Genomic DNA, 21,135 nt, shown 5'->3' on the forward strand with positions numbered 1-21,135 from the left:
CAAGTTTATTTCCGTTCTCTAGAATTTTTGGTCACGCAAAATGGTGTGTGTTTTATCAAGTTATTATATATTTAATCGTTTTTCTTTAACTAAGTGAACATTTATCAATATATTTTAGCCTTAAAATAATTTTGTATCAATTTGATAGCTAGTTTACGCGTTTTGATCAGAGTTAATAGCAATTATCATTTATACAAAGACGCTGTCAAAGCTGCCATGTGGCTATAACCCTACATTTTCATGAAGATCAACGCAGTGATTTTAGAAAAAAAGCGTAAATTCTAAAATTTAGTTCGCCTCGTGTCCTAAAACATTGATAAATATGACTTTTAATTATTTTTAGACTTGCAAGCGACGAAACGCCGGACGGTCCAAGAACGGTCGTGGTCATGTCGAACCCGTCCGGTGCACAAACTGCGCCCGGTGCGTACCTAAGGATAAGGCTATCAAGAAGTTCGTCATCAGGAACATCGTAGAAGCTGCCGCTGTCAGAGATATCATGGAGGCTTCCATTGATAGTAAGTACATTCATTTTTGATCCCCATAACAATACTCGACCGCCAAGTATGGCTATAATTTTTCGAATCACGATTATTGTGATAAAATGTTTTTGTAGTGATTAGTTGATGTAGTTATTAAAGACAAGACTGCCATTCATTTTGAATGTGAGTTGTTCTACACATAAGATATTTCCGCCATAATGCAGCAACAAACTACATTCAATAAATTAATAAATTTTTAGTTAAAACTAACTTGCTAACCATCACGCCGCTTCTCCGCAGGGGTAGGCAGAGAGAATAGAACGCCATACCATCCTGTCTTTGCAAACATTCTACGCCTCTTCCATATTCATGCATCTCTTTATACATATTCACCGATTGATACCTGACCGCTTTCAAGTATCAATTTTTAGTTTTGTCATTTTTTTAACGTCGTAAACAGTTTATTTTACAAATTAGGAATAGTTTTGTTTATAATATCAAGAATTTTGGACAATTTATACAGCGCTATTTATTGAAAATGCTATCACAATTGCACTTTGTTGTGATATTACATGATGCACTGTTTATTGTTGGACAAAACAATACTGAAAGTCATGTCGAAGATTAACTTTCCTTTGGGTACAGCGTCAGATTGCCTGGTCAAATTGGTCTGGCTCAGGTCTGTTAGGGTCACATAACTAACGAACGCACTTTTAACACTAACCGGATCCACGCGGCTCGCATAACCGTATGTGTTTTAACAGGACATGCCCCATATGCGGCTGACATAAGCGTTTGTGTTTACACTTTGCTCCAAGTTTCGAACCTCAGTTCAACTTGGAGGGATTTTTTCATGGTGTGGAATTTTGGATAAAATAATACGTCAATCCTCGGCCTTATGACATCTGTTGAAATATCTGACTAATAATTTGTAACATCACAAGGATAAATAAAACAACAGATCCCTGATTTTTCTTAATCATGCCCTATATCTGTCTCACTCTCGACACTATGTAAGAGTGACACACGATGCGTGCTTTGATTTATTTATGTTATGATCTAATTTGTTTATATTACGATATATTTCAAGAATAATGTGACACACGTGTATTATAGAGTACCAAAAAGGCACAATGAATCCCATTGAACGTTTTTGTTTAGGAAAATAAATCGTTTCATAACTAAATACATGATAAAAGTAATCATTTAAAAAACGGCAAAATACAGCTGCGCACGAGCGTCTCTTAGGAACAAAGTTAACGCATTTAAAAGGTTAACAAAATAATAGAAGAGTTTGTTTTACTTAAACCTAGAGTAAAGTTATTTTAAAAAATATTTGTGTTTATGACAATAGAACGCTTATTTTTAGATTCTACCCTCAGTCAATTACTAACTTTTTGAAACATGTAATTAACAAATTGTTTGTGGGTGGTTTTGTCATCAACTCGGACAGTCTGCTCCCCGCCCCTTAGTATACTCATCTCTCACATAACCGCAAACCCAATTCCGATCTGTACAATGTTTTTTGGCGTCTCTCGCGCTCTACCAAAAGTAAGCAAAGAAAACGCTCATAAGCATCTCTCCCGATTTCTACTAACTGTTTGTAAAAGACGCTTTTAAGCATTTTTTGCAAACAATATGTTGATTCACAGAATGCATAAATGTATGTAACTGTTTATATTGTAAAAATGTATTGTCGGCCTTCATAGTGTAATGGTCAGCATGCTTGGCTACCGTACTGGAGGTCCCAGGTTCAAATTCCCAGGGGGGGGTCAAATAAATATAAGTGATTTTTCACCCTAATATTTATTCAATATTACCCTGGACTGATCACCCTTCCTTCATGTGTCAATGATCAAGATATCACTGCATTTATATAATGCAGTGTCCTATGCACCATTGGATGGTGATCATGTAAACTTGCAAAAATTCGACTACATTGAGACAGTAATGAAACACACATCATCTGAGAATATGCAAAACTGCAAATACTGTGTATGAAAGAATTTAAGATGAAGATTAAATAGGGATTGCAAGGCTGAACTAGGGGTTATTAAAAAGGTTAAGAAAAGCTCTTTAACATGTTCTGTGCGTCGAACACAGCACCTGTGTCCATACAAATATTCCAGCCACGCGCTGAACACAGGAGTTGTGTTGAAGAGAAAAAGATAAGACATTTAGCCTGTTTTATGTGCTTCGAAAACACAAAAGAATACACATGTTTAAATGGAAAGTAGAGTGGGATTTTGAACAAAGACATGTCCATTATTTCATACACAGTGAACGTGTTAAGGTGGTATGGACATGTGAAGCGAATAAATAACGAGATAATTACTACTAAGAAAGTACATTTAGCAAATGTGAATGAGAGAACTAGATGTATGGATGTGAAGGAGGGTAGGAGTGTGTGTCAAGATAGATGAGTGTGGCATTCTACCCCTGCAGGGAATCGGCGTGATTGTAGTAATAGAACCGATTACTTTTACTGTCTTTTGACCATTTAGTTCAAGAGTAAACATTACTAATAAATATATTTTCTTCAGGCAACTACCAGCTACCGAAGCTCTACGCGAAGCTCCACTACTGCGTGTCTTGCGCTATCCACAGCAAGGTGGTGAGGAACAGGTCCAAGAAGGATCGTCGCATCAGGACTCCTCCTCAGCGCTCCTTCCCCAGGGACAACCGCAACAACCAGAACAGGCCCAGGAAGTGAACAACCTCTCTTTATTCCGCTTACATTACACTTTAATAAAATAATGTAAACCAACCACTTCTGTCTTTTATTCATGTGTGCTTTGTCTCCAAACCCCGATGTATTATTTAGCCAGACAATGTGTCGCAAGGGTAATGAATTTGACTGTCATTTTTTTATTACTGTTTTAGTAATTATCACTAGTCAATTTATGACTCAAATATTGCTTGCGGGTCTCCAAAAACTTGAGTTTTTATTGATTATTAACTTAATGAATCTTTTCATTAAATTGATTCGGCAGTCACTTCGTGGTAAAATGTGCCCATTTTTTATTAAAGTTTTACTTAGTAAATACCACTACTTCTTAAAGTCCTTTGTGACACGTGTTTCGATGCATTCCGCATCATTTTTAAACACCGAATAGTGTTTGAAAATGAATCTTGTCCGAGATTCACCTCATGTCCATTTGAAATAATGCATTATCATTTACACTACAATGTGTCGTTCTTCATAAAAAAAATAATTCTTGTAATATATCACCTACTACGGTTTTCTTCAACTGCACGGCAGTTCAGAAGCGGGAAAAATTCATAAGTACCTAATTTGAAAATAATTTTACGTAAATAAGTAGGTACTACAATAATAACAATAAAAAAATTATCACCTGGCAACTCCTTTCTGAGGCATTTTCAAAAAATAGAAAATATTTAAAAATGTCATACAAATACAAATGTATGCTCGAAGGAATGGTTCTAATCGTGTTGTTTTGATATTATGAGATAATGAGAGCCTGTGGCTTTAATTTAGAAAAGAGGCCGCATTTACGAAAACAAAAAACAGGTTTTCTTTTTTTTTTTTAATATATTTATTTTATATTATATAATATTTAAATATATTTTTTTGGAAAAGAATGGCAACTGTTATTTAATTTTTCAGCTAACATTGCAAATCATTTAATATATAAAAGGACAAACACAGAATATATCTTGCATAATAAACTAACAGAGTCAATACTTACAAGAAATGGTTCTCCGAGTCAAATGGATGAAGATTTAAGTGATTTTAAGAGTCAAAACATTCACCCTGGTTGGCTTGATCTTGATGTAGTCAAGGACGACAGTGATGATGATTTAACAACATATTCGAAGGATATGGCAGCAAACCGAAACAGGCATAGCGAATTTTGTTGTTGTTCACATCAGTATCAATATCCACGGTGGGTCGGTTACATCAAGCCAGCATTTCAAGTGACTTTGTTAGTTCTGTGTGGATTTGGACTAACCAGTGTTTTGAACCAGTATAGTCAAATTTTGAAGTCATTTAATGTACTTTCAATGAACATATATGAAATCAAAATGGATTTGGAATCTTTTGCAGTAAGTTTATTTTTAGGAAATAAATAACCCACACACTCTACTTTTCAGAAGCTTCTTTGTATGCACGATAGAAAGAAAAGTATGAAAAATACACCACTACTGATGGTGGAATTGTCTGCCTCCATAGTGTAATGCTCTGCTACCGTACTGGAGGTCCCGGATTCGATTCCCAGGGGGGGTCATTTAGTAAATTTAAAGAAATAATTAAACAATACCTTTTCTTCAAAATGCGAAAACAACACTTTCTGCCCTGTAGCGGGTAAATATTAAGCTAAAAATTTGCCGCTTTTGCTGGTATATAGTGCATTTTCTGGGCATTCTGAAAACATGCACAACTAAAAATTTACGATTTTTGATACATGACATTGTTAAAAGGAGCGAGCGACATGTCATTTGGGCAGATCAAGCGTAAGTTAATGGGTGATGCGGGCGTATTCTGCTCACAAAATTGATTAATAGAAAGTTCGGCATACGAGGCATCACTGTAAATACTACAAATACTAATACTACCACCATGCTATTTCCCCGTAGGGGTAGGCAGAGAGGATGGAATGCCACACTTTTCTGTCCTGACATACACTCCTCGCCTCCATCACATCCATACATCTAGTCATACATGTCCTCCAATTACGCAGACTTTTGACACCACCAAATTTTAGGTTCTGATTGATTTGATCGTGCCAATTCTGTTTCGGTCGTCCTCGTTCTGTTCTACGGCTCACATTTGCCACATATATTTTTTTAGTCATTCTCTCGTTATCCAGTCGCTCCACATGTCCATACCACCTTAAAGAACTGTTCCTAATCTTTTCAATACGCTTTTGTCACGATGTTGGATTATCGGATGTTCGATTAATATTACCGTAGAACGGGGCTACTTGAACTTTGATGTGTTACTTGAGCCCGGTACAAAAAAAAAATTTAGATCATGGTATCGATCAAAGTATCGTGACAATAAGTGTCACCTGTCAGAGAAACAATGAATCATGTCGATACGTTCATTATTGTAGACCAAATACAGATTAAATTTTTTTTTTGTACTAGGCTCAAGTAACACATCAAAGTTCAAGTAGCCCCGTTCTACGGTACCTTAAAGAACTGTTCCTAATCTTTTCAATAGGCATTTGTCACGATGTTGGATTACAGAATATTTTTTTCTTAAACGATTTCCCAGAAAACATTGAAACACACCAGTGATGCTCAGAAGAATTCTGATAGTCAAGTTCATGATATCCTGATGATCTTGTCCAAGCTGACATTCCTCACCAATCAGTCGGTGGAGCACACGAGTTCGGTGGAACAGGAAAACATAAACTTGATGCAGATGCTGAGTTCTGCTGAGAATATCAAGGAGGTTGTAAGAAGAGAAATCCACGAATATGACGCGGATAAAACTTCCAAGAGTGATTATGCATTGGAGTCGGCGGGTATTAATTTCCTAACAATTTTTCATTATTTACTTTTAATTTTACGCAATTTGGCACATCTGCATTTTTTTTACCAGCCGTAGCTAGCTCCCATGAACTCAAACATAAAGCGTCATGATATAATACATACATGAACAATCACCATTTTACTAATATTTGACAACCACACTACTAAAATTTGTATGAATTCCAAAATTTGAGTAGTGTGGTTGTCAATCGTGGATAGAATGGGGAATGTTACACATGTGTAAAGTAATCACTTAATCAGCCTATGATGAGCATAAGCCCTATAAATTTTTCATCTATGTTGAAATGTAAAAATAACTCCCTAAGTGGAGAAACCCAGATTTGTCAACACGGATTTGGACACACCTAAAAATTTTGTGAACTCGTGAGATGTTTATGTGAAAAAAAAGCGATTCACGCTATTCTTATTTCATAATTCATCCACTCATTGAATATCTTTCATTTGTTCAGGTGGGGAAATATTGAGTGTTCTTTCCACCAAACCATATATCATAGAGACTGGAGGAATTTTCACAAGGACGTGGAACCGTTTAGTCAGATTAATGTGTAACCCCACCGAATCAGCCAGACCTATACTTCAAGTAAGAATTATGTAAAATAATCCTTATCATTCATCATTCACTTTGTGTAAAACCACTTTCAAGTGGTATTACACAAAATGAATGATGAATGATAAGGAGAGTGTTATATTATTTACCATAATACAAAGTTTACAATGCTTTTAATATATAAAACATAAGTATAATGCTATATAATATAAATTACTTAATGATAATTATACTCGGTGGAGACCAAATGTTGCCTGTGCAACGCCTGCATTGCTCCTATTCTCTTATACGGCTGTGGCACCTTACAAGGGCCAAGAGCAGCTGTGTACATACTTAGCTTTGAGAATAGGTGTCTGAGAAGAATTTTAGGGGTGCAGTGGTTTGATTATGGGAGGAATGAAGAGATAAGGCGTAGGACGCAGCAAATCTTCATCAAAACTGTCGCCAAGAAAAGGCGATTCAGTTGGCTAGGCATTAGGTTTGCGCCGCCCAGGACGACTGGTGACAATTCGTCAGCAGCTCTCGTCTAAACTTCGGGACGCGTACCTGCTTTGGGAGGATGCAAGGGAGCTGGCAGCCGACAGAGAACCCTGGAGACAGTTTGTGGACTCCATATGTTCCACATAGGGAGGGGATATGGTTCAACTAACTAACTAAATAATGATTCAAACCCAGACTTCTATAATCTTCTTTATCTATGTTGAGGTAGCAATTTTTTTTCCTTTCTATATTTTGTTTTTAGGAATAACCTGCAAAGCCTATATTTTAACACTTGCCTTATGCTTCAGACTACCGCGCATACCAACATTTTCTTACAAATATCAACATGTGACATTTATGTGTTAAACTTTCAGCCTTCGGTGAATCCGGGACAGTGTTGGGCATTTGAAGGGTTCAGCGGGAATGTAATCATCAAGCTGTTAGCCAACATATACATTACCGGGCTCACCCTGGAGCACATTCCCGCCAGCATATCTCCATTAGGCGAAATATTCTCAGCTCCCAAGACATTCAGCTTATGGGTAAATATTACACTTAATTAATTGGCTTATTTATATCATGACATCTCAATCATCAACAAGGAAGGGATAATATTATGTATGATATATGAATTTCAATATTATCATCATATGCACATACATCTGAAGAGCAAGAGTAGGAAGATTTGCTGAGTGATATAAAAATCCTTTTTCTGTCCTGTCTGGGCCATGTGCTTAGTAGAGGAGAGTAGTACGAGTAATTGGACCTGATGGTCACTTATTTATTTTTTTTACAAAAATGTTAATGATATTAGTATACAACCACTCACCGAGATTTTTATGTCTTCCGGTTTCGAGACGTACCTGTGTCTTCGTCAGAACAATCACTACCACAGCATGCAAATAATACTACCCTTCACTACCATAGCAATATTTACACACTTAAAACTATACAAAATGTTTAAGACTTGCGATTTTTGGTCGACCCGAAGACCAACATGCATTGATTCACCTCATGTCCATTTGAAATAATGCAATTTCATTTACACTATAATGTGTCGTTATTCATAAAAAAAAATTATATAAATACATATATATAAATTTCTTGTAATATATTTGATTTTCCATTACCTACTATGATTTTTTTCAACTGCACGCAGTTCAGAAGCGGGAAAAATTCAAAAGTACCTAATTTGAAAAAAATTTAACGTGAGGAAGTGGGTTCTACAATAATAACAATAAGAAAATATTCACCTGGCAACTCCTTTCTGAGGCATTTTCAAAAAATAGAAAATATTTAAAAATGTCATACGTTAAAAGGTTTCAGCACAAACATGCGTTACGAGCCGAGGTTGAACATGCACTAGGGTTAAACATATTATTGAACCAGCTTATATACTCGTAGGATGAAAGGAGTGACATAATGGTGATTTGTTTGGTCAATACTTCTGTACGGAGTTGAATCATGGACCCTCAATGAACCGATTAAAGGCTAAACGTGGCTACGTCGTAGAATTCTATGTATTTCATGGACCGATATGGTCAGCAATGTAAGTGTGTTCCATAGAACAAGAGCAGGAAGACAGATGCTGACTGATATCAAAGTCCGGATTGTATCCTATCTGGGGCATGTACTTAGAGGAGACAAGTACGAGCTAATGGAATTTAGCGCCCTCCAGGCTATAATAAAAAAGCCAACAAAATTATTCAAAGTATATGTTAAATATTAAGTTAAAATAAAAGTTTTCTAATTTCATTTATTGATTCAGCTTTCACTTTGTGGTAAAACCTATCCATTTTTAATTAAAACTTTTACATAGTAAATACCACTGTTTCTTAAAATCTACTGTGACACGTGTTTCGATACATTCCGCATCATTTTCAAACACCGTATGTACCATACGGTGTTTGGTTCAAATTAGGTACTTATGAATTTTTTCCCGCTTCTGAACTGCATGCAGTTGAAAAAAACATAGTAGGTAATGGAAACACAAATATATTACAAGAAATTTATTTATGTATATGTTTATAAATATATATTTTTTATGAAGAATGAACACGTGTCACAGTAGATTTTAAGAAATAGTGGTATTTACTAAGTAAAAAATTTAATTAAAAATTTAAATAAAACAATCATGTCCAAATTCATAAAGACAACAGTAATTAAAATAATTTTTTTCCACAGGGTGTTGAAAACATGGAAGACTATGAAGGACACTTCTTTGGTGAATTTGTATACGATAAAGATGGTCCACCTGTCCAATATTTTGACGTACAATTTGATTCCAACACCCTGTTCAATATTGTACAGCTAAAGGTTTACTCCAACTGGGGCAATCCAGACTACACGTGCGTCTACAGATTGCGTGTCCACGGAAAATTAAAGCAATCCTCATTGACTAATTATGATGACGCAAGACTTTGAGTGTTTTATGGAGTAAAAAATCATTTTAATTGTGTTGATATAAGTTATATATTTATCCTGTAATTTTTTAATGTAATACATATGTATAATGTGATGAAATGTTAAATTTAATAGTATTTTTACAGATAAATATTCTTAACTGTATTATAATGCATTATTTTCACCTTATAATAGGTCAAATCAATTTTTAAATATATACATGCCCGTTGGGTGAAAATTCCAAAAAATGACACAACAAATCAGTCAATTAATACTATTATTGTTACCAGTTTTTCCTACAGGAATAGTTCATTTAAATTTATATTTTGAAGTCAGTATTGTAGTTACTGTAGTACTATAACTCCAAGAAACTATGCATAAAAATCCTCAGATGTCACTAAACAAATATATGACAGTGTTTGGAACATTCCATACACCTAAGCGGGATTCCTCTTTGCACCTTTTAGTTCGAGCTTTACTAGTGACTCCGGAAATAATCTTAGATACGGAGTGATTGGCCTTCTATTCATTATCACTCAGCGCATAGTCTTCAAAAACTGTGTGTATGTGTTCCCTGTCCCTAGCCACATCCCATCTCTTGGTTGCAGGGAACAGATTCAATGGCACTAGTGGTCCATAAACCTCATATTCCGGTACCATATGTGTTGTCAACAGTTCTGGTAATGCAATGAAGGGTGACATAGGCATCGGACTTATCAATCCTACGTCCAACCGTATATCCTGCGATATCTTTTCACATTTCTCTTGCTCATGGTAAAGCCGCTTTTGTATCCGTTGCTTTTCTTCACCTGCCATCCGTAATGTGTATATATGGGTACTATTGGTGAACTTCCAGGTCCGTGTGAGGATAGAGAACTCGATTCCAGCATCCTCTACCATGAAATTCACCCTGTTATTCTTGCTTTCAGACAGGATTACGAATTGTGTCTGCACCTTAGTGCTCTCCAGGTTAACCATTACCTGGGCTACTAGTACCTTCTGTACTCACGCAGCGCCATCTGCCAGAATCAAACAGCAAAATGTTACTTGGGTTTAAAGAAAATTAGGTTGCTCGCTATTGACCTTAATATAGTTTTAATACCTATCATATACATACTTAGTTAAAGTTCTTGTATGAGATGTATCCATTCCCATAAGGCTATAGTATATTGTACAGGGGTCGGTCTCTTCTATGGCGTGAGAAAGGCAAGTTCCGACGATAACGGTGTTGTGAGTACAGCTTGATTCGGCGAAGGTTGAGATCGAAGCATAGAACAAGTGTGGTGATGCAGATAAAACTCTTGAATCTGAATGTCTTGAATATATCAAAGATTACATCATAGATTCGTATGTTGATATTAAAACTTGCATCAGGTCCATCTGTTCAATAGTGAGGTAATTCTTCATTTCTGTGTTCAAATGTATAAGTGTCTTAATGTCATTCATCTTGCAAGCATATAGGACTGATTGTAGGTGAAGAAATAGCTCCGGGTGAATGGAACATTCTGGAACAAATACAAAATCATAAGATTATCAGTGGTATTCTTATTACAATAAGTAAAAAAAATTCTGAGATATACAGAATTAATTGAAGTCATCTGTGAAAAAATGGATTGTTTTCGAAAAATGGCCATAAATTTTTGATTACTAAGAATTTGAAAGCAAAAATTTTAGGAGATATTTCTTTATAACCAGAAGTATTCCAATTTTACATTTTTTAGAGGTTCTCAATCTGTGTTCCATATATCTGGGCAACATGTTATTTTTTTCTGGTTAATAACATCCTTCCGGTGACATCTGTGGGCAAAATCTAAAAGTTATATTGTTCTGACAGATCTTTTTACATTTAATATATGACACATGCTCCAATACGAGTCATCTTTGGAAATGTGCTGACCAAGATTTTTTAAACCATCCATCTCGGAAAATCGAAAGACCACTATGAAAGGCAAACCTTTAAAAATCCCTTTATATATTGAGAATATCAAATCTGATATTTCTGGTTATGGGACATAATACCCTATAATTTTGATCATTTTATAATAAAATGTAACTTCTTGCCCCGGTTTTGATCTGAATTTTCTTGCGTCCGGATTCACTGTAGACCACTTAGTTGATGGACAGCTCTAATCGCTCTAAAGCAGGATATTATAATTATTATAATTATTATTATATTGAGAATATCAAATCTGATATTTCTGGTTATGGGACATAATACCCTATAATTTTGATCATTTTATAATAAAATGTAACTTCTTGCCCCGGTTTTGATCTGAATTTTCTTGCGTCCGGATTCACTGTAGACCACTTAGTTGATGGACAGCTCTAATCGCTCTAAAGCAGGATATTATAATTATTATAATTATTATTATGTTGAGAATATCAAATCTGATATTTCTGGTTATGGGACATAATACCCTATAATTTTGATCATTTTATAATAAAATGTAACTTCTTGCCCCGGTTTTGATCTGAATTTTCTTGCGTCCGGATTCACTGTAGACCACTTAGTTGATGGACAGCTCTAATCGCTCTAAAGCAGGATATTATAATTATTATAATTATTATTATATTGAGAATATCAAATCTGATATTTCTGGTTATGGGACATAATACCCTATAATTTTGATCATTTTATAATAAAATGTAACTTCTTGCCCCGGTTTTGATCTGAATTTTCTTGCGTCCGGATTCACTGTAGACCACTTAGTTGATGGACAGCTCTAATCGCTCTAAAGCAGGATATTATAATTATTATAATTATTATTATGTTGAGAATATCAAATCTGATATTTCTGGTTATGGGACATAATACCCTATAATTTTGATCATTTTATAATAAAATGTAACTTCTTGCCCCGGTTTTGATCTGAATTTTCTTGCGTCCGGATTCACTGTAGACCACTTAGTTGATGGACAGCTCTAATCGCTCTAAAGCAGGATATTATAACAAATATGCCAGAGTAAGGTAGATTATCATCTATTTAAAATTTGTAACATTAAAAATTAAAAAAAAAAACCTTCATTGCCCAGAGATTCTTCATCATTAAGTAGAGAATATTTCTTAATAAGGTTCGCTTCAATCGTCACATTATCTGGAGTTGGTTGAACAATAAGGTACAGTAGCAAAATGTTCACTTCACATCTGAAATGTTATCATTTTGTTATTATCATAATAAAAATAAAGTATATTCATAAAATCCATTATTAGTAAGAGTAAAAATTTATACCTCTGAATGAAAGATTTATAATCTAGTATTTTTGCGGCTGTATCCATTATTTTGAATGTTTTTAATGCCTCTGCGTAATTTTCTGAAAAAATTATAGCAAAAATAAAACAAAGCATAAAGTTATGAAGCTTGCAATTGAATCTAGATTTACTTCGTCAATCAACAATTTAAAAAAAGAGATTTTTAGAGAGAAGTATAATGAGGGTAAAGAATTTAAGTATTTTAACTGTTTTGCAGTCAAATAAGACCTAAGATTCAGTAAACCAAAAGTAAATAATGACTTTAGTGCAATACAAGAGTAAATAAAAACTGTATTGTAATGCTACGGCATTCTACGATTTAGTCTTCATTTTCATCCGTTTTTCTGCAATACAGTTTTTATTTACTCTTGTATTGCACTAAAGTCATTATTTACTTTTGGTTTACTGAATCTTTGCGATTTAATGCGATTGGTCCATGGAATGTACATATTCCATGGACCGATATGGTCAGCAACATGAGTGTGCTCCGAAGAGCAAGAGCGGGGAGACAGTTGCTGACTGATATCAATGTCCGGAAGGTAGCCTATCTGGGGCATGTGCTTAGAGGAGAGTAGTATGAGCTATTGCACCTAATAGAGAGTCGACGAGGTGCGGGCAGAAGGCAGATCTCCTGGCTCCGGAATATACAAGATTGGACGGGGATCGTAACAAATGAGGCGCTATTTAGAGCTGTCCAAGATAGAGACAATTAAGGTCTAGATACACATGCTCATTATTAGCACAAAAGCATGTTATTATTGATCGATTGGTACTTAGTAACATGTGTGTACGTACTTTGCTAGAAAAAAGGATGCTCAAAAATGGAGTCATTAAATTTTCAAGCATGGTACCTGCAGCTCGAGTGCAAAGAGCGCGCTCCGAGGTTTGCTTATGAGCATGCTATTATCGATATATGTAAACGAACATGCTTATTTCAAGCAAATGTATACAGCTAGAGAGCATGTTCGTCATAAGCATGCTCATAAGAATGATTAATGTGTATCTGTACCTTTACTTTCAAGTGCTAGTCGACGTCAGGGGACCTAAGCATGACACGCACAGAAGAAGAATAAAAAAGTCTTGGGTGTAGTAAAATAAAAGTAAAGCGGGATCTTACTCCGATAAAGTTTTTTTTACTTAAAAACAATTATTATAAAATACATACGTACCTTTCTTCAGGTATAAGGTCGCCATTTTTGACAGGATGTTTAATTCCGGACCGGATGCGATGGAAGCTGAATTAAAATCAGTAAGGCAGTAGCGGTAATACTGGAGAGCTTCACTGTAGTGGCCAAGTCTCTCCAGACCTTCTGCAAGCTCTAGAATAACTGACCATCTCATTGGAGATTTCTCGGGATACTTACTGTGGGCATGGAGGTAGCAGGTGATGGCTGCCTACATAAAACACATGCATAATTATTGTTGAGATACTAAGTAATTATTTTAGGAATAGACTTTATAGAATGATTTAATTACATATTATGCTGTGATATATATATATTTTGTGTCCAGTACACAATTATGGGCTGTGAAACTGCGGTTGGGATCCATAGAAAAAGAGACAAAGCTGTCAAGACTTAACCATAGAAAATGCTATCAGCACATTGCTGTTGGGCGGTTTTTTCATCAACCCTGACTTTAGTCGGTATACTTCAAAAGTAACCACAACCCGAATTCCGATCTGTACAATATTTTTTGGCGTCTCTCGCGCCCTACCTAAAATAAGCATGTCCCACTCTCTACTAACAATATGTAAAAGATACTTTTAAGCGTTTCCCGCAAACAATGTGTTAAATGAAAAGATATTTAGTTTGTTATATTAGTTTAGAATGTCAGATGGAGTATGTAATGTCGGGGTTACCACTTAAGTTATGAAGAGGGTTGATGGATAATTAAATGAAATCACTCTGTTTATTCAAATATAATAGGCAATGATTTGAGTATTTATGAGCAGATAATTAATACTAGCGGAATACTGGGAATTAGATACAAATTGTAACTTTGGAGTGAGATTGGAATATATGTCATGCCTTTGGGTTGGTACACTAGAGAAATGAGATGGGTTAATGTGGCCTATTTTATAATGCATATTCCTACACATTCTTCACTCATGATTGAGAAGTCATAAAAAAAAAATTATGTTTCAAATATATTTTCGATGATCGATCCATAAGATTTCTGTATTCTTGTTTAATTTTGATACATTTTTTTATTACAATAACATTAAAACTAAATTACACACAAAATAAAAATGGTAAAACATAAAAGCATATTTTTGGTTGTTGTTCGTAAGCTAGATCATTATGGCTCATCCCCGGGTAGTTTTGGAAGAGTGTGTTCAGTTCAGAGTTGTGAAAGTTATTGTCATTTAGTTTTAATGTAAAAAAATCACTTCAAAGATCACTTCAACCGGCGAATCGCCGGCTTTGTGAGTCGTTGACAAATTGACTTTGGCCGGCGATTCGCTGGCTTTGTGTGTTGTAATGGGTTAATGGCTTTAAAAAATCGAGATTATTACCTCTAAACTCTCCCTGCCTGGATTAACACATTTTAATGAACTTAATTTCAGTTCCGCTTTCATGAATTGCCTCGCAGACATCAAGAGGTGTTCCGCTGCACCAACAGAATTCTCTCGTTCGCACTTGGCAGCTTCTATGTGACAAATTCCAGCGAATTGTGGCTGTTCTGCTAATTCACATTGAACCGCTAAATTACTGAATTCCTCTGCAGCTTCGGATATATTTGGTTTTCTCATAAACCTCCTGCAATTTACAGATTGTATATTATATTACTGATAAAAAAAATCAATCAACTGTTTAAAAAAATAAACAGTAATTATGAACACAAAATATCTATACTTCAAATCGTATTACTTACTTCTTGAGATTATTCTCAATTGCAGTGTATTTATCAATAAACTCTGGACCTAAATCAGTAGACATTTTTACTATGTGATATAAGAACTTTACTATAATTATATAAATTCTATAAAAACAAGTAACTTTTTAGGTCAAAAATGGACACAAATGAATGTCAAAATTTGTTAAACGTCAACTGTCAAAAAAAAACCATAGATTTTTTTTTAGTCTGACCATAGACTTCATTTGTAGCTATGACAAAAAGTACCTACTTAATAATAAGCAACATTAATTGGGTAGTTACTAAAACTCAACTGTAAATATTTTATCTTAATTACCTTTCTTTTTTGGTCTTCACTCGTTTACGACTGATTTTATTAATTACCTTTATTATCGTAATGTCATTTCTATATTTTCATTCGAGGTTCAAGATTTTTTTATGTCGTGCCTCAGAATTTTTTTATCAGTATATTTCGTACCCTAAACTAAGTGTTTTTTTAATCTCAGGGATACAGCACATTTCCAAAAAAATATAATAATTGTTTAGTTTTGATTTCCAACTATTTATTTTTTTAATTAAGTATCAAGTGCATGAATTCAAATTCCTTCATATATTTTTTTTTAAATAAAGAATTACAATTAAAGGACTTTTAAAATATTTATTTTACTTGCACATATTGCAGTTGATACATCATCTAAATAGAGATATTAATATAAATCTTGATAAAAATAGTTTTGGATAATTCACATAGCTCCATTTTCATTTTCATGAGCGCTCCTGTAATTTAATTTGGGGAAAATGAGATAATAGAAATGATTTAGCAAAAAAATGCGTTAATCGTTTTTTTTTAACAGATCTCATTCTCACCTTCATTCAAACCTTGTTCATGAATCACTAGAACTTCACTAGAGACATCTATTGGTGAGATGTAAAGAAGCTTTTTACTAAGCAGAAACTCTTATATTAGTATGTGAGATCCGAATCCTGGATTATAATCACACACATGAGAAACGCCAGAAAATACCATTTTCATTTTTATTATTAAGCTTATAATTTGACCAGATAATTTATTTACAACATTTTGAGTGTGTCCAAATACTTGTTCACAAAATCTGGATTATCTCCAACTACAGGAGTTACCTTCATATTATTTTTTAGTGATTCATGAACAAGGTTTCTAAATTGGTTCATATATATAGAACTTCCAAGAATTTGAGTAGTGTGGTTGTCAATAATGGGTAGAATTGGTGAATGTTACACGTGTGTAAAGTGATCACTTAAACCAGCCTATGACGGTCGTAAGCCCCGTAAATGCCCAGACTTCCATATTCTTCTTCATCTTTGATGAGATGTTAAAAAATAATACTTTTTTATACATTTTTTTATTTGTATACATTTATTTAAATCACAATTTATACATATTTAGAACTTTTTTTTGCAAAGACCCACCAAGCCACCTTGTGTTTTGTCGGTGCAAGACATATGAACAGCTGAGAAGAGCCTTAATGATTAAAATTTAATATATAGGAATTTATTATTTGAAAGAACGATCGGAGTTTAGTACTTTTAGTGGTAGTTAAATCTAATTTTCCCTGTTGTGGTTCCTGATTCACACATAAAACTGTACATTCTAGTACAAATATGCTGCTGTTGTAAAACATGGTGTTTTGAGCAGCTGAGGGGTGCTACCATCGAAATTAGTGCCGTCTGAAAACGGACAGCATACCTGTGTATGAGATAGACGTAGGTCTTTCGTAAATAATCGAAACTTAATGATCCGTTTGTACACATTGATTAACTGACCGGATCCCACTTTTGAATGCATCTCGTTCACGATCTCTGATCCGTTCACTGGTTTATTGATTCACATATTCAACAATTCATGGAATCACGGATTTTAGACTAAGGATAAGTAAGGTTTCGTGACAGCAAATATCCTTTTTAGACCCTTTTTTTAAATGGAAGAAAGTAAGGTTCCATGATAGAAATTTTTTCTAGTGATTTTTTTTGTGTTAAGTGATAAAAATTCTTGCCTTTCCTGCTCCCGTATACCAGCATGATTTTAGTGTCAAAAGATCCACCATTCAATTGACACGGTCTTAGTGAACGGATCACTTAAATGATTCGGATCTACTGATCACAGATCTTCTGAATTAGCAGATCTAACCCACCTCTGTGTTGTGCGAACGCACTCATCATTTATTGTATCCATAAACTAAAAATAAATTAACAAAAAGGTTTTTTTATAAAAATATTGTTTTATTTCATATTTCTTTACAGAAAAATAGATGTCTTCACAGAAGATAAAAGTTTTAGTTTACGACGTAAACTGGAGTATTTTAAATACAAAGGTAATCTTAAGGCACTAATTCAAAGCCAGACCCAAGGAATAACGAATTGTATCCCATGAGTTGAAATCACAAACTTTTCCTAGCAATAAATACATACAACAATAAAATAACATTATTTACACTGTACAGATTGTCTATGATATAACAAGTCAGTTCGATTGCGATCTCTTTTAGAGCACTTCACATCCGAGACATATGCATGGGTCTACTATTAAATGTTCGTTTGGGCATTGTCAGTATGACCGGAACAACTTCGGCTCTATAGCCGGCTAGCGGCTTTTTGGGTGCTTTTGTAAATAATGATCCCCAAATGCGGCAAGTTTTCCCCGACCAAACCCACATTCCAGTCGTGACGCCACCCGCTAAAGACAGGAACAACCGCAGTAGAGTAATTTCGACCCCCGAGCCAGTCGAAGGCATCTGGGGACACCCTGACTGGAACTGGCACTCTAGCGCGGCTAGCAGGGATATAGAATGCCAATTGGGCTTGTTGAACGACTCGTACAAGCTGCAAGCCAAGCTGCCTAGAGCAGGAATCAAGTACAATAATCCGAAGACTATCAATCTCGACATGAGCCGCTCGAGCTTCGAGGTGGATCTCCCCACCATCTTCACCGCCTTCCTCACTTCGATTAGAGCGGCACCGCCCAAGCAGGCTACCAAACTAGCGGCGAACAGTAAACTCGTATGCGGAATCACAAGAAACGGAACTGTCGCCGAATCGGCTACATGGCAGAGACCTGTCAGCTCGTCAGCTGTCACCTTGCGGAGCACCAGAGCGGCTACGGCAAACACCGCAGGTAGAGTCCAAGCCGCAACGTGGAAGTAGGATGAAATGTTTTCCAAGGCCTCCGTTGACCACTTCTTCGCCGCGCTTAGATACCACGACAGCGCCAAGTTCAGGAACCAAACACTGGATGACATGTTGAAGTAGTACAACGTTAGGAATAGGAAGGTGCAAGGGGCGCTCTCCAGGCCATCTACGGCCACATAGCTCTCTCTGTCATCTGTAAGATCGGTGCAGCTCAATCGCTTAGACCCGAACGATCCCCTCACGATATATGCGATGGCGATCAAATTATTGCACATGGCCAAAAATATTATAGGTCTTTCTGGATACCGGAATCGAGTGGAGTCGACGCAGAATGTCAGTAATGTGAACAGAGTCGACAAGAAACAGAGCCAAGCCCATCCGGTGAACCAAGCTTCGGCGAAGTTCTTATCCTCCGTTCTGTAATACGCGTCCTTTCCACATTTAGGAGCGCAAGTGAAGGATAGAGAATCTCTGGATCTCGCGAAATTGGGAGGACATTGGGTGTTGAAAGCGGCGAGTTTATCGGCAGAATTCCGAATATTGAACTTGGGAAAGTTGTCGAACCACTTCTTGGTGTTTCCGGAGGTCCAATTTTCTTCTTCTTCGACGTGCTTGTGGTGCGTTTCGGTGTTGTTTGGAATCTGCATGCATAGTTCGTTCTTCTCCGAGTCGGGGAAGCGGGAACAGTTGAAGAGGTGCGGCCAGTCGATGTTGAGGGTGTGCATGACCGGCGCGCAGTCGGAGCGGACCTGCTCGCAGAGGGAGCGGCAGCAGGCGATGGCGCCGCTCACGTGCTCCGAGCAGAGAGGAGCGAACACGGAGCACAGGAAGAACCGGAGGTGAGCCGAGCACCTGGCTTGCACGAGGGGCAGGTACATCTGGAGCTGAAACAATCAAAGAAAAACAATTAATGATTTCATCCGAATAAACAAGCTGGGTTTTTTCATTTGACCCGATCACCGCATTTCAAATCAGTTGTGACATTTACACTAGACCACGCGACGCAATGACATCTTTTCTTCTTTTCTCATCTTCTTCATTTGTAATTACAACGATTTTATGTACCTACGTCAGTTACATTATGACATATGAGATCGGATGCAGAGTGGGCACCGCAATAACAAAACACGCGCTAAGAGTGTCAGAAATAAAGGACTCTAAGGAACATATCTGTCAAGAGTCTACGAGATAGAATAAGGAATACCAGGATAAGAGAAATATACGAGATCAAAGATGTCGTTGGGTGGGCAACACAACGAAGAGGACAATGGTATGCGCGTGTGAGGAGAATGGAACCATCCAGACTCCCTCACATTGCACTGCACGACCAACCCCAATATAGACGACTACCAAGAGATTGACAGCTGGGAATCGACATCGCAGGAGGCTAATCCCTCTTAAAAACGGGCCACAAGGCGTACACCAAGAAGAGGAAAAAGTTACATAAACATTTACATTCAGATAATAAATTGATGATATTCAATTTATCAGATTGGTTACATTGAATTTTGTAGAGAAATATAATTAGATCGCATCGAAAGAATGATAACAGAAAAGTATTGATAATATTTTTGTATTATAGTGACCAAGAGAAGAAATAAGACATTTGAGATTTGTTTTTTTTTATATATAGAAATATTTCGCAAAGCAACGCGTACGTTTATAAATGCGATAGTGAAACATTGGCTTTTTATTAAAGGATTCCGCGGTGAAACAAAAGGTTTCACAAAAAGCGCTAGCTGCCTTTCCATCAAAGGCAAAACCAGTTTCGAGAAATTTGAACATTATTTAAGTGTGGTGTCAGGGGGAAGGTATGATAAGAGTCTCGGCGGTCACTTCTACTTCAGTAAGTATACAATAATTGCCCCTTAATGTCCGACGGCTTTAATTAAGGTCGGGCAATCAACCCTTTTAGTATGGGCCGCGTAATAAATTTTGTCAACTTTATCAAAGAGCACTTTGGTTAACAGAAAAAGCCGCAGGTAGAACAAAAAGCAACATGAACTCAACAATATATGCTACAGGAAAAGTAGAATTTTCAGTAAGAAGGTTTCAAAAATGAATGCAGCATGGATGTTGGAACATTATTGAATAATGGGCAGAATGGTGAACGTTACACGAGTGTATTATATACATAAAGTGATCGCTTAAGCCAGCCAAATGCCATGTCGTCCTAGGATGTTCAGATGTTCCGCCTTCTTTCATTATAAAGAAATATAGATGTTTCATATCAAGTTGAAACACCTATAATATCTCCAGTAAGAGTTGACTCTGCCCTGGTAAAGTCGAATCTTACAGGTCTTTTCAATAAAAGTTTATTAAAAGCGAAAACTGATGAATTATCATCAACTTTTACTAGCCGGAGTTGACTGCATCTAGGTAAAGTATACTGTATATACTTACTTGTTGAATTATTTTTTGCTAAA

The 21,135-nt window shown here is 36.0% G+C and overlaps 4 protein-coding genes across 6 annotated transcripts in view; 2 read left to right on the forward strand and 2 right to left on the reverse strand.

Moving 5' to 3' along the window:
* The first annotated feature begins 16 nt into the window (after positions 1-16).
* On the forward strand, positions 17-3,252 carry RpS26 (ribosomal protein S26). The gene is made up of 3 exons (XM_088260423.1): positions 17-43; positions 344-518; positions 3,026-3,252. Exons 1-3 carry the CDS (start codon positions 41-43, stop codon positions 3,193-3,195), a joined length of 348 nt encoding a protein of 115 aa, XP_088116549.1. The 5' UTR covers positions 17-40; the 3' UTR covers positions 3,196-3,252.
* Positions 3,253-3,363: 111 nt separating this feature from the next.
* LOC148309281 (SUN domain-containing protein 3-like) lies at positions 3,364-9,456 on the forward strand. 2 transcript variants are annotated; one of them, XM_088260420.1, is made up of 6 exons: positions 3,364-4,014; positions 4,111-4,550; positions 5,725-5,977; positions 6,455-6,585; positions 7,407-7,574; positions 9,217-9,456. In XM_088260420.1, the coding sequence occupies exons 1-6, from the start codon at positions 3,957-3,959 to the stop codon at positions 9,454-9,456; spliced, it is 1,290 nt and encodes a 429-aa protein (XP_088116546.1). In that variant the 5' UTR covers positions 3,364-3,956. The 2 variants fall into 2 exon arrangements, with proteins under 2 accessions (XP_088116546.1, XP_088116547.1); XM_088260421.1 differs by having other exon boundaries at positions 4,142-4,550.
* On the reverse strand, positions 9,128-15,757 carry Hap40 (Huntingtin-associated protein 40 kDa). Of its 2 annotated transcripts, none has more exons than XM_088260422.1 (6): positions 15,563-15,757; positions 15,204-15,447; positions 13,855-14,080; positions 12,666-12,747; positions 12,456-12,580; positions 9,128-10,940 (listed from the first exon to the last, which is right to left on the reverse strand). In XM_088260422.1, the coding sequence occupies exons 1-6, from the start codon at positions 15,625-15,627 to the stop codon at positions 10,768-10,770; spliced, it is 915 nt and encodes a 304-aa protein (XP_088116548.1). In that variant the 5' UTR covers positions 15,628-15,757; the 3' UTR covers positions 9,128-10,767. The 2 variants fall into 2 exon arrangements, 1 of the variants encoding a protein (XP_088116548.1); XR_015837572.1 differs by having other exon boundaries at positions 9,486-11,455; positions 12,251-12,580; positions 15,563-15,741.
* A 1,788-nt stretch (positions 15,758-17,545) lies between these two features.
* The window catches only part of LOC148309283 (frizzled-10-like), a 49,390-nt gene continuing 45,800 nt past the window's right edge, over positions 17,546-21,135 (reverse strand). Inside the window, exon 2 of the mRNA XM_088260401.1 lies at positions 17,546-19,593. Coding sequence (XP_088116527.1) covers positions 18,076-19,593 — 1,518 coding nt within the window. The 3' untranslated portion in view covers positions 17,546-18,075. The remainder of the gene's footprint in view (positions 19,594-21,135) is intronic.

The sequence above is a fragment of the Brachycentrus maculatus genome, unplaced genomic scaffold, assembly GCF_059751285.1.
Source record: "Brachycentrus maculatus isolate JH-2025_06_01 unplaced genomic scaffold, ASM5975128v1 h1tg000134l, whole genome shotgun sequence".
Taxonomy (NCBI): Eukaryota; Metazoa; Arthropoda; class Insecta; order Trichoptera; family Brachycentridae; genus Brachycentrus; species Brachycentrus maculatus.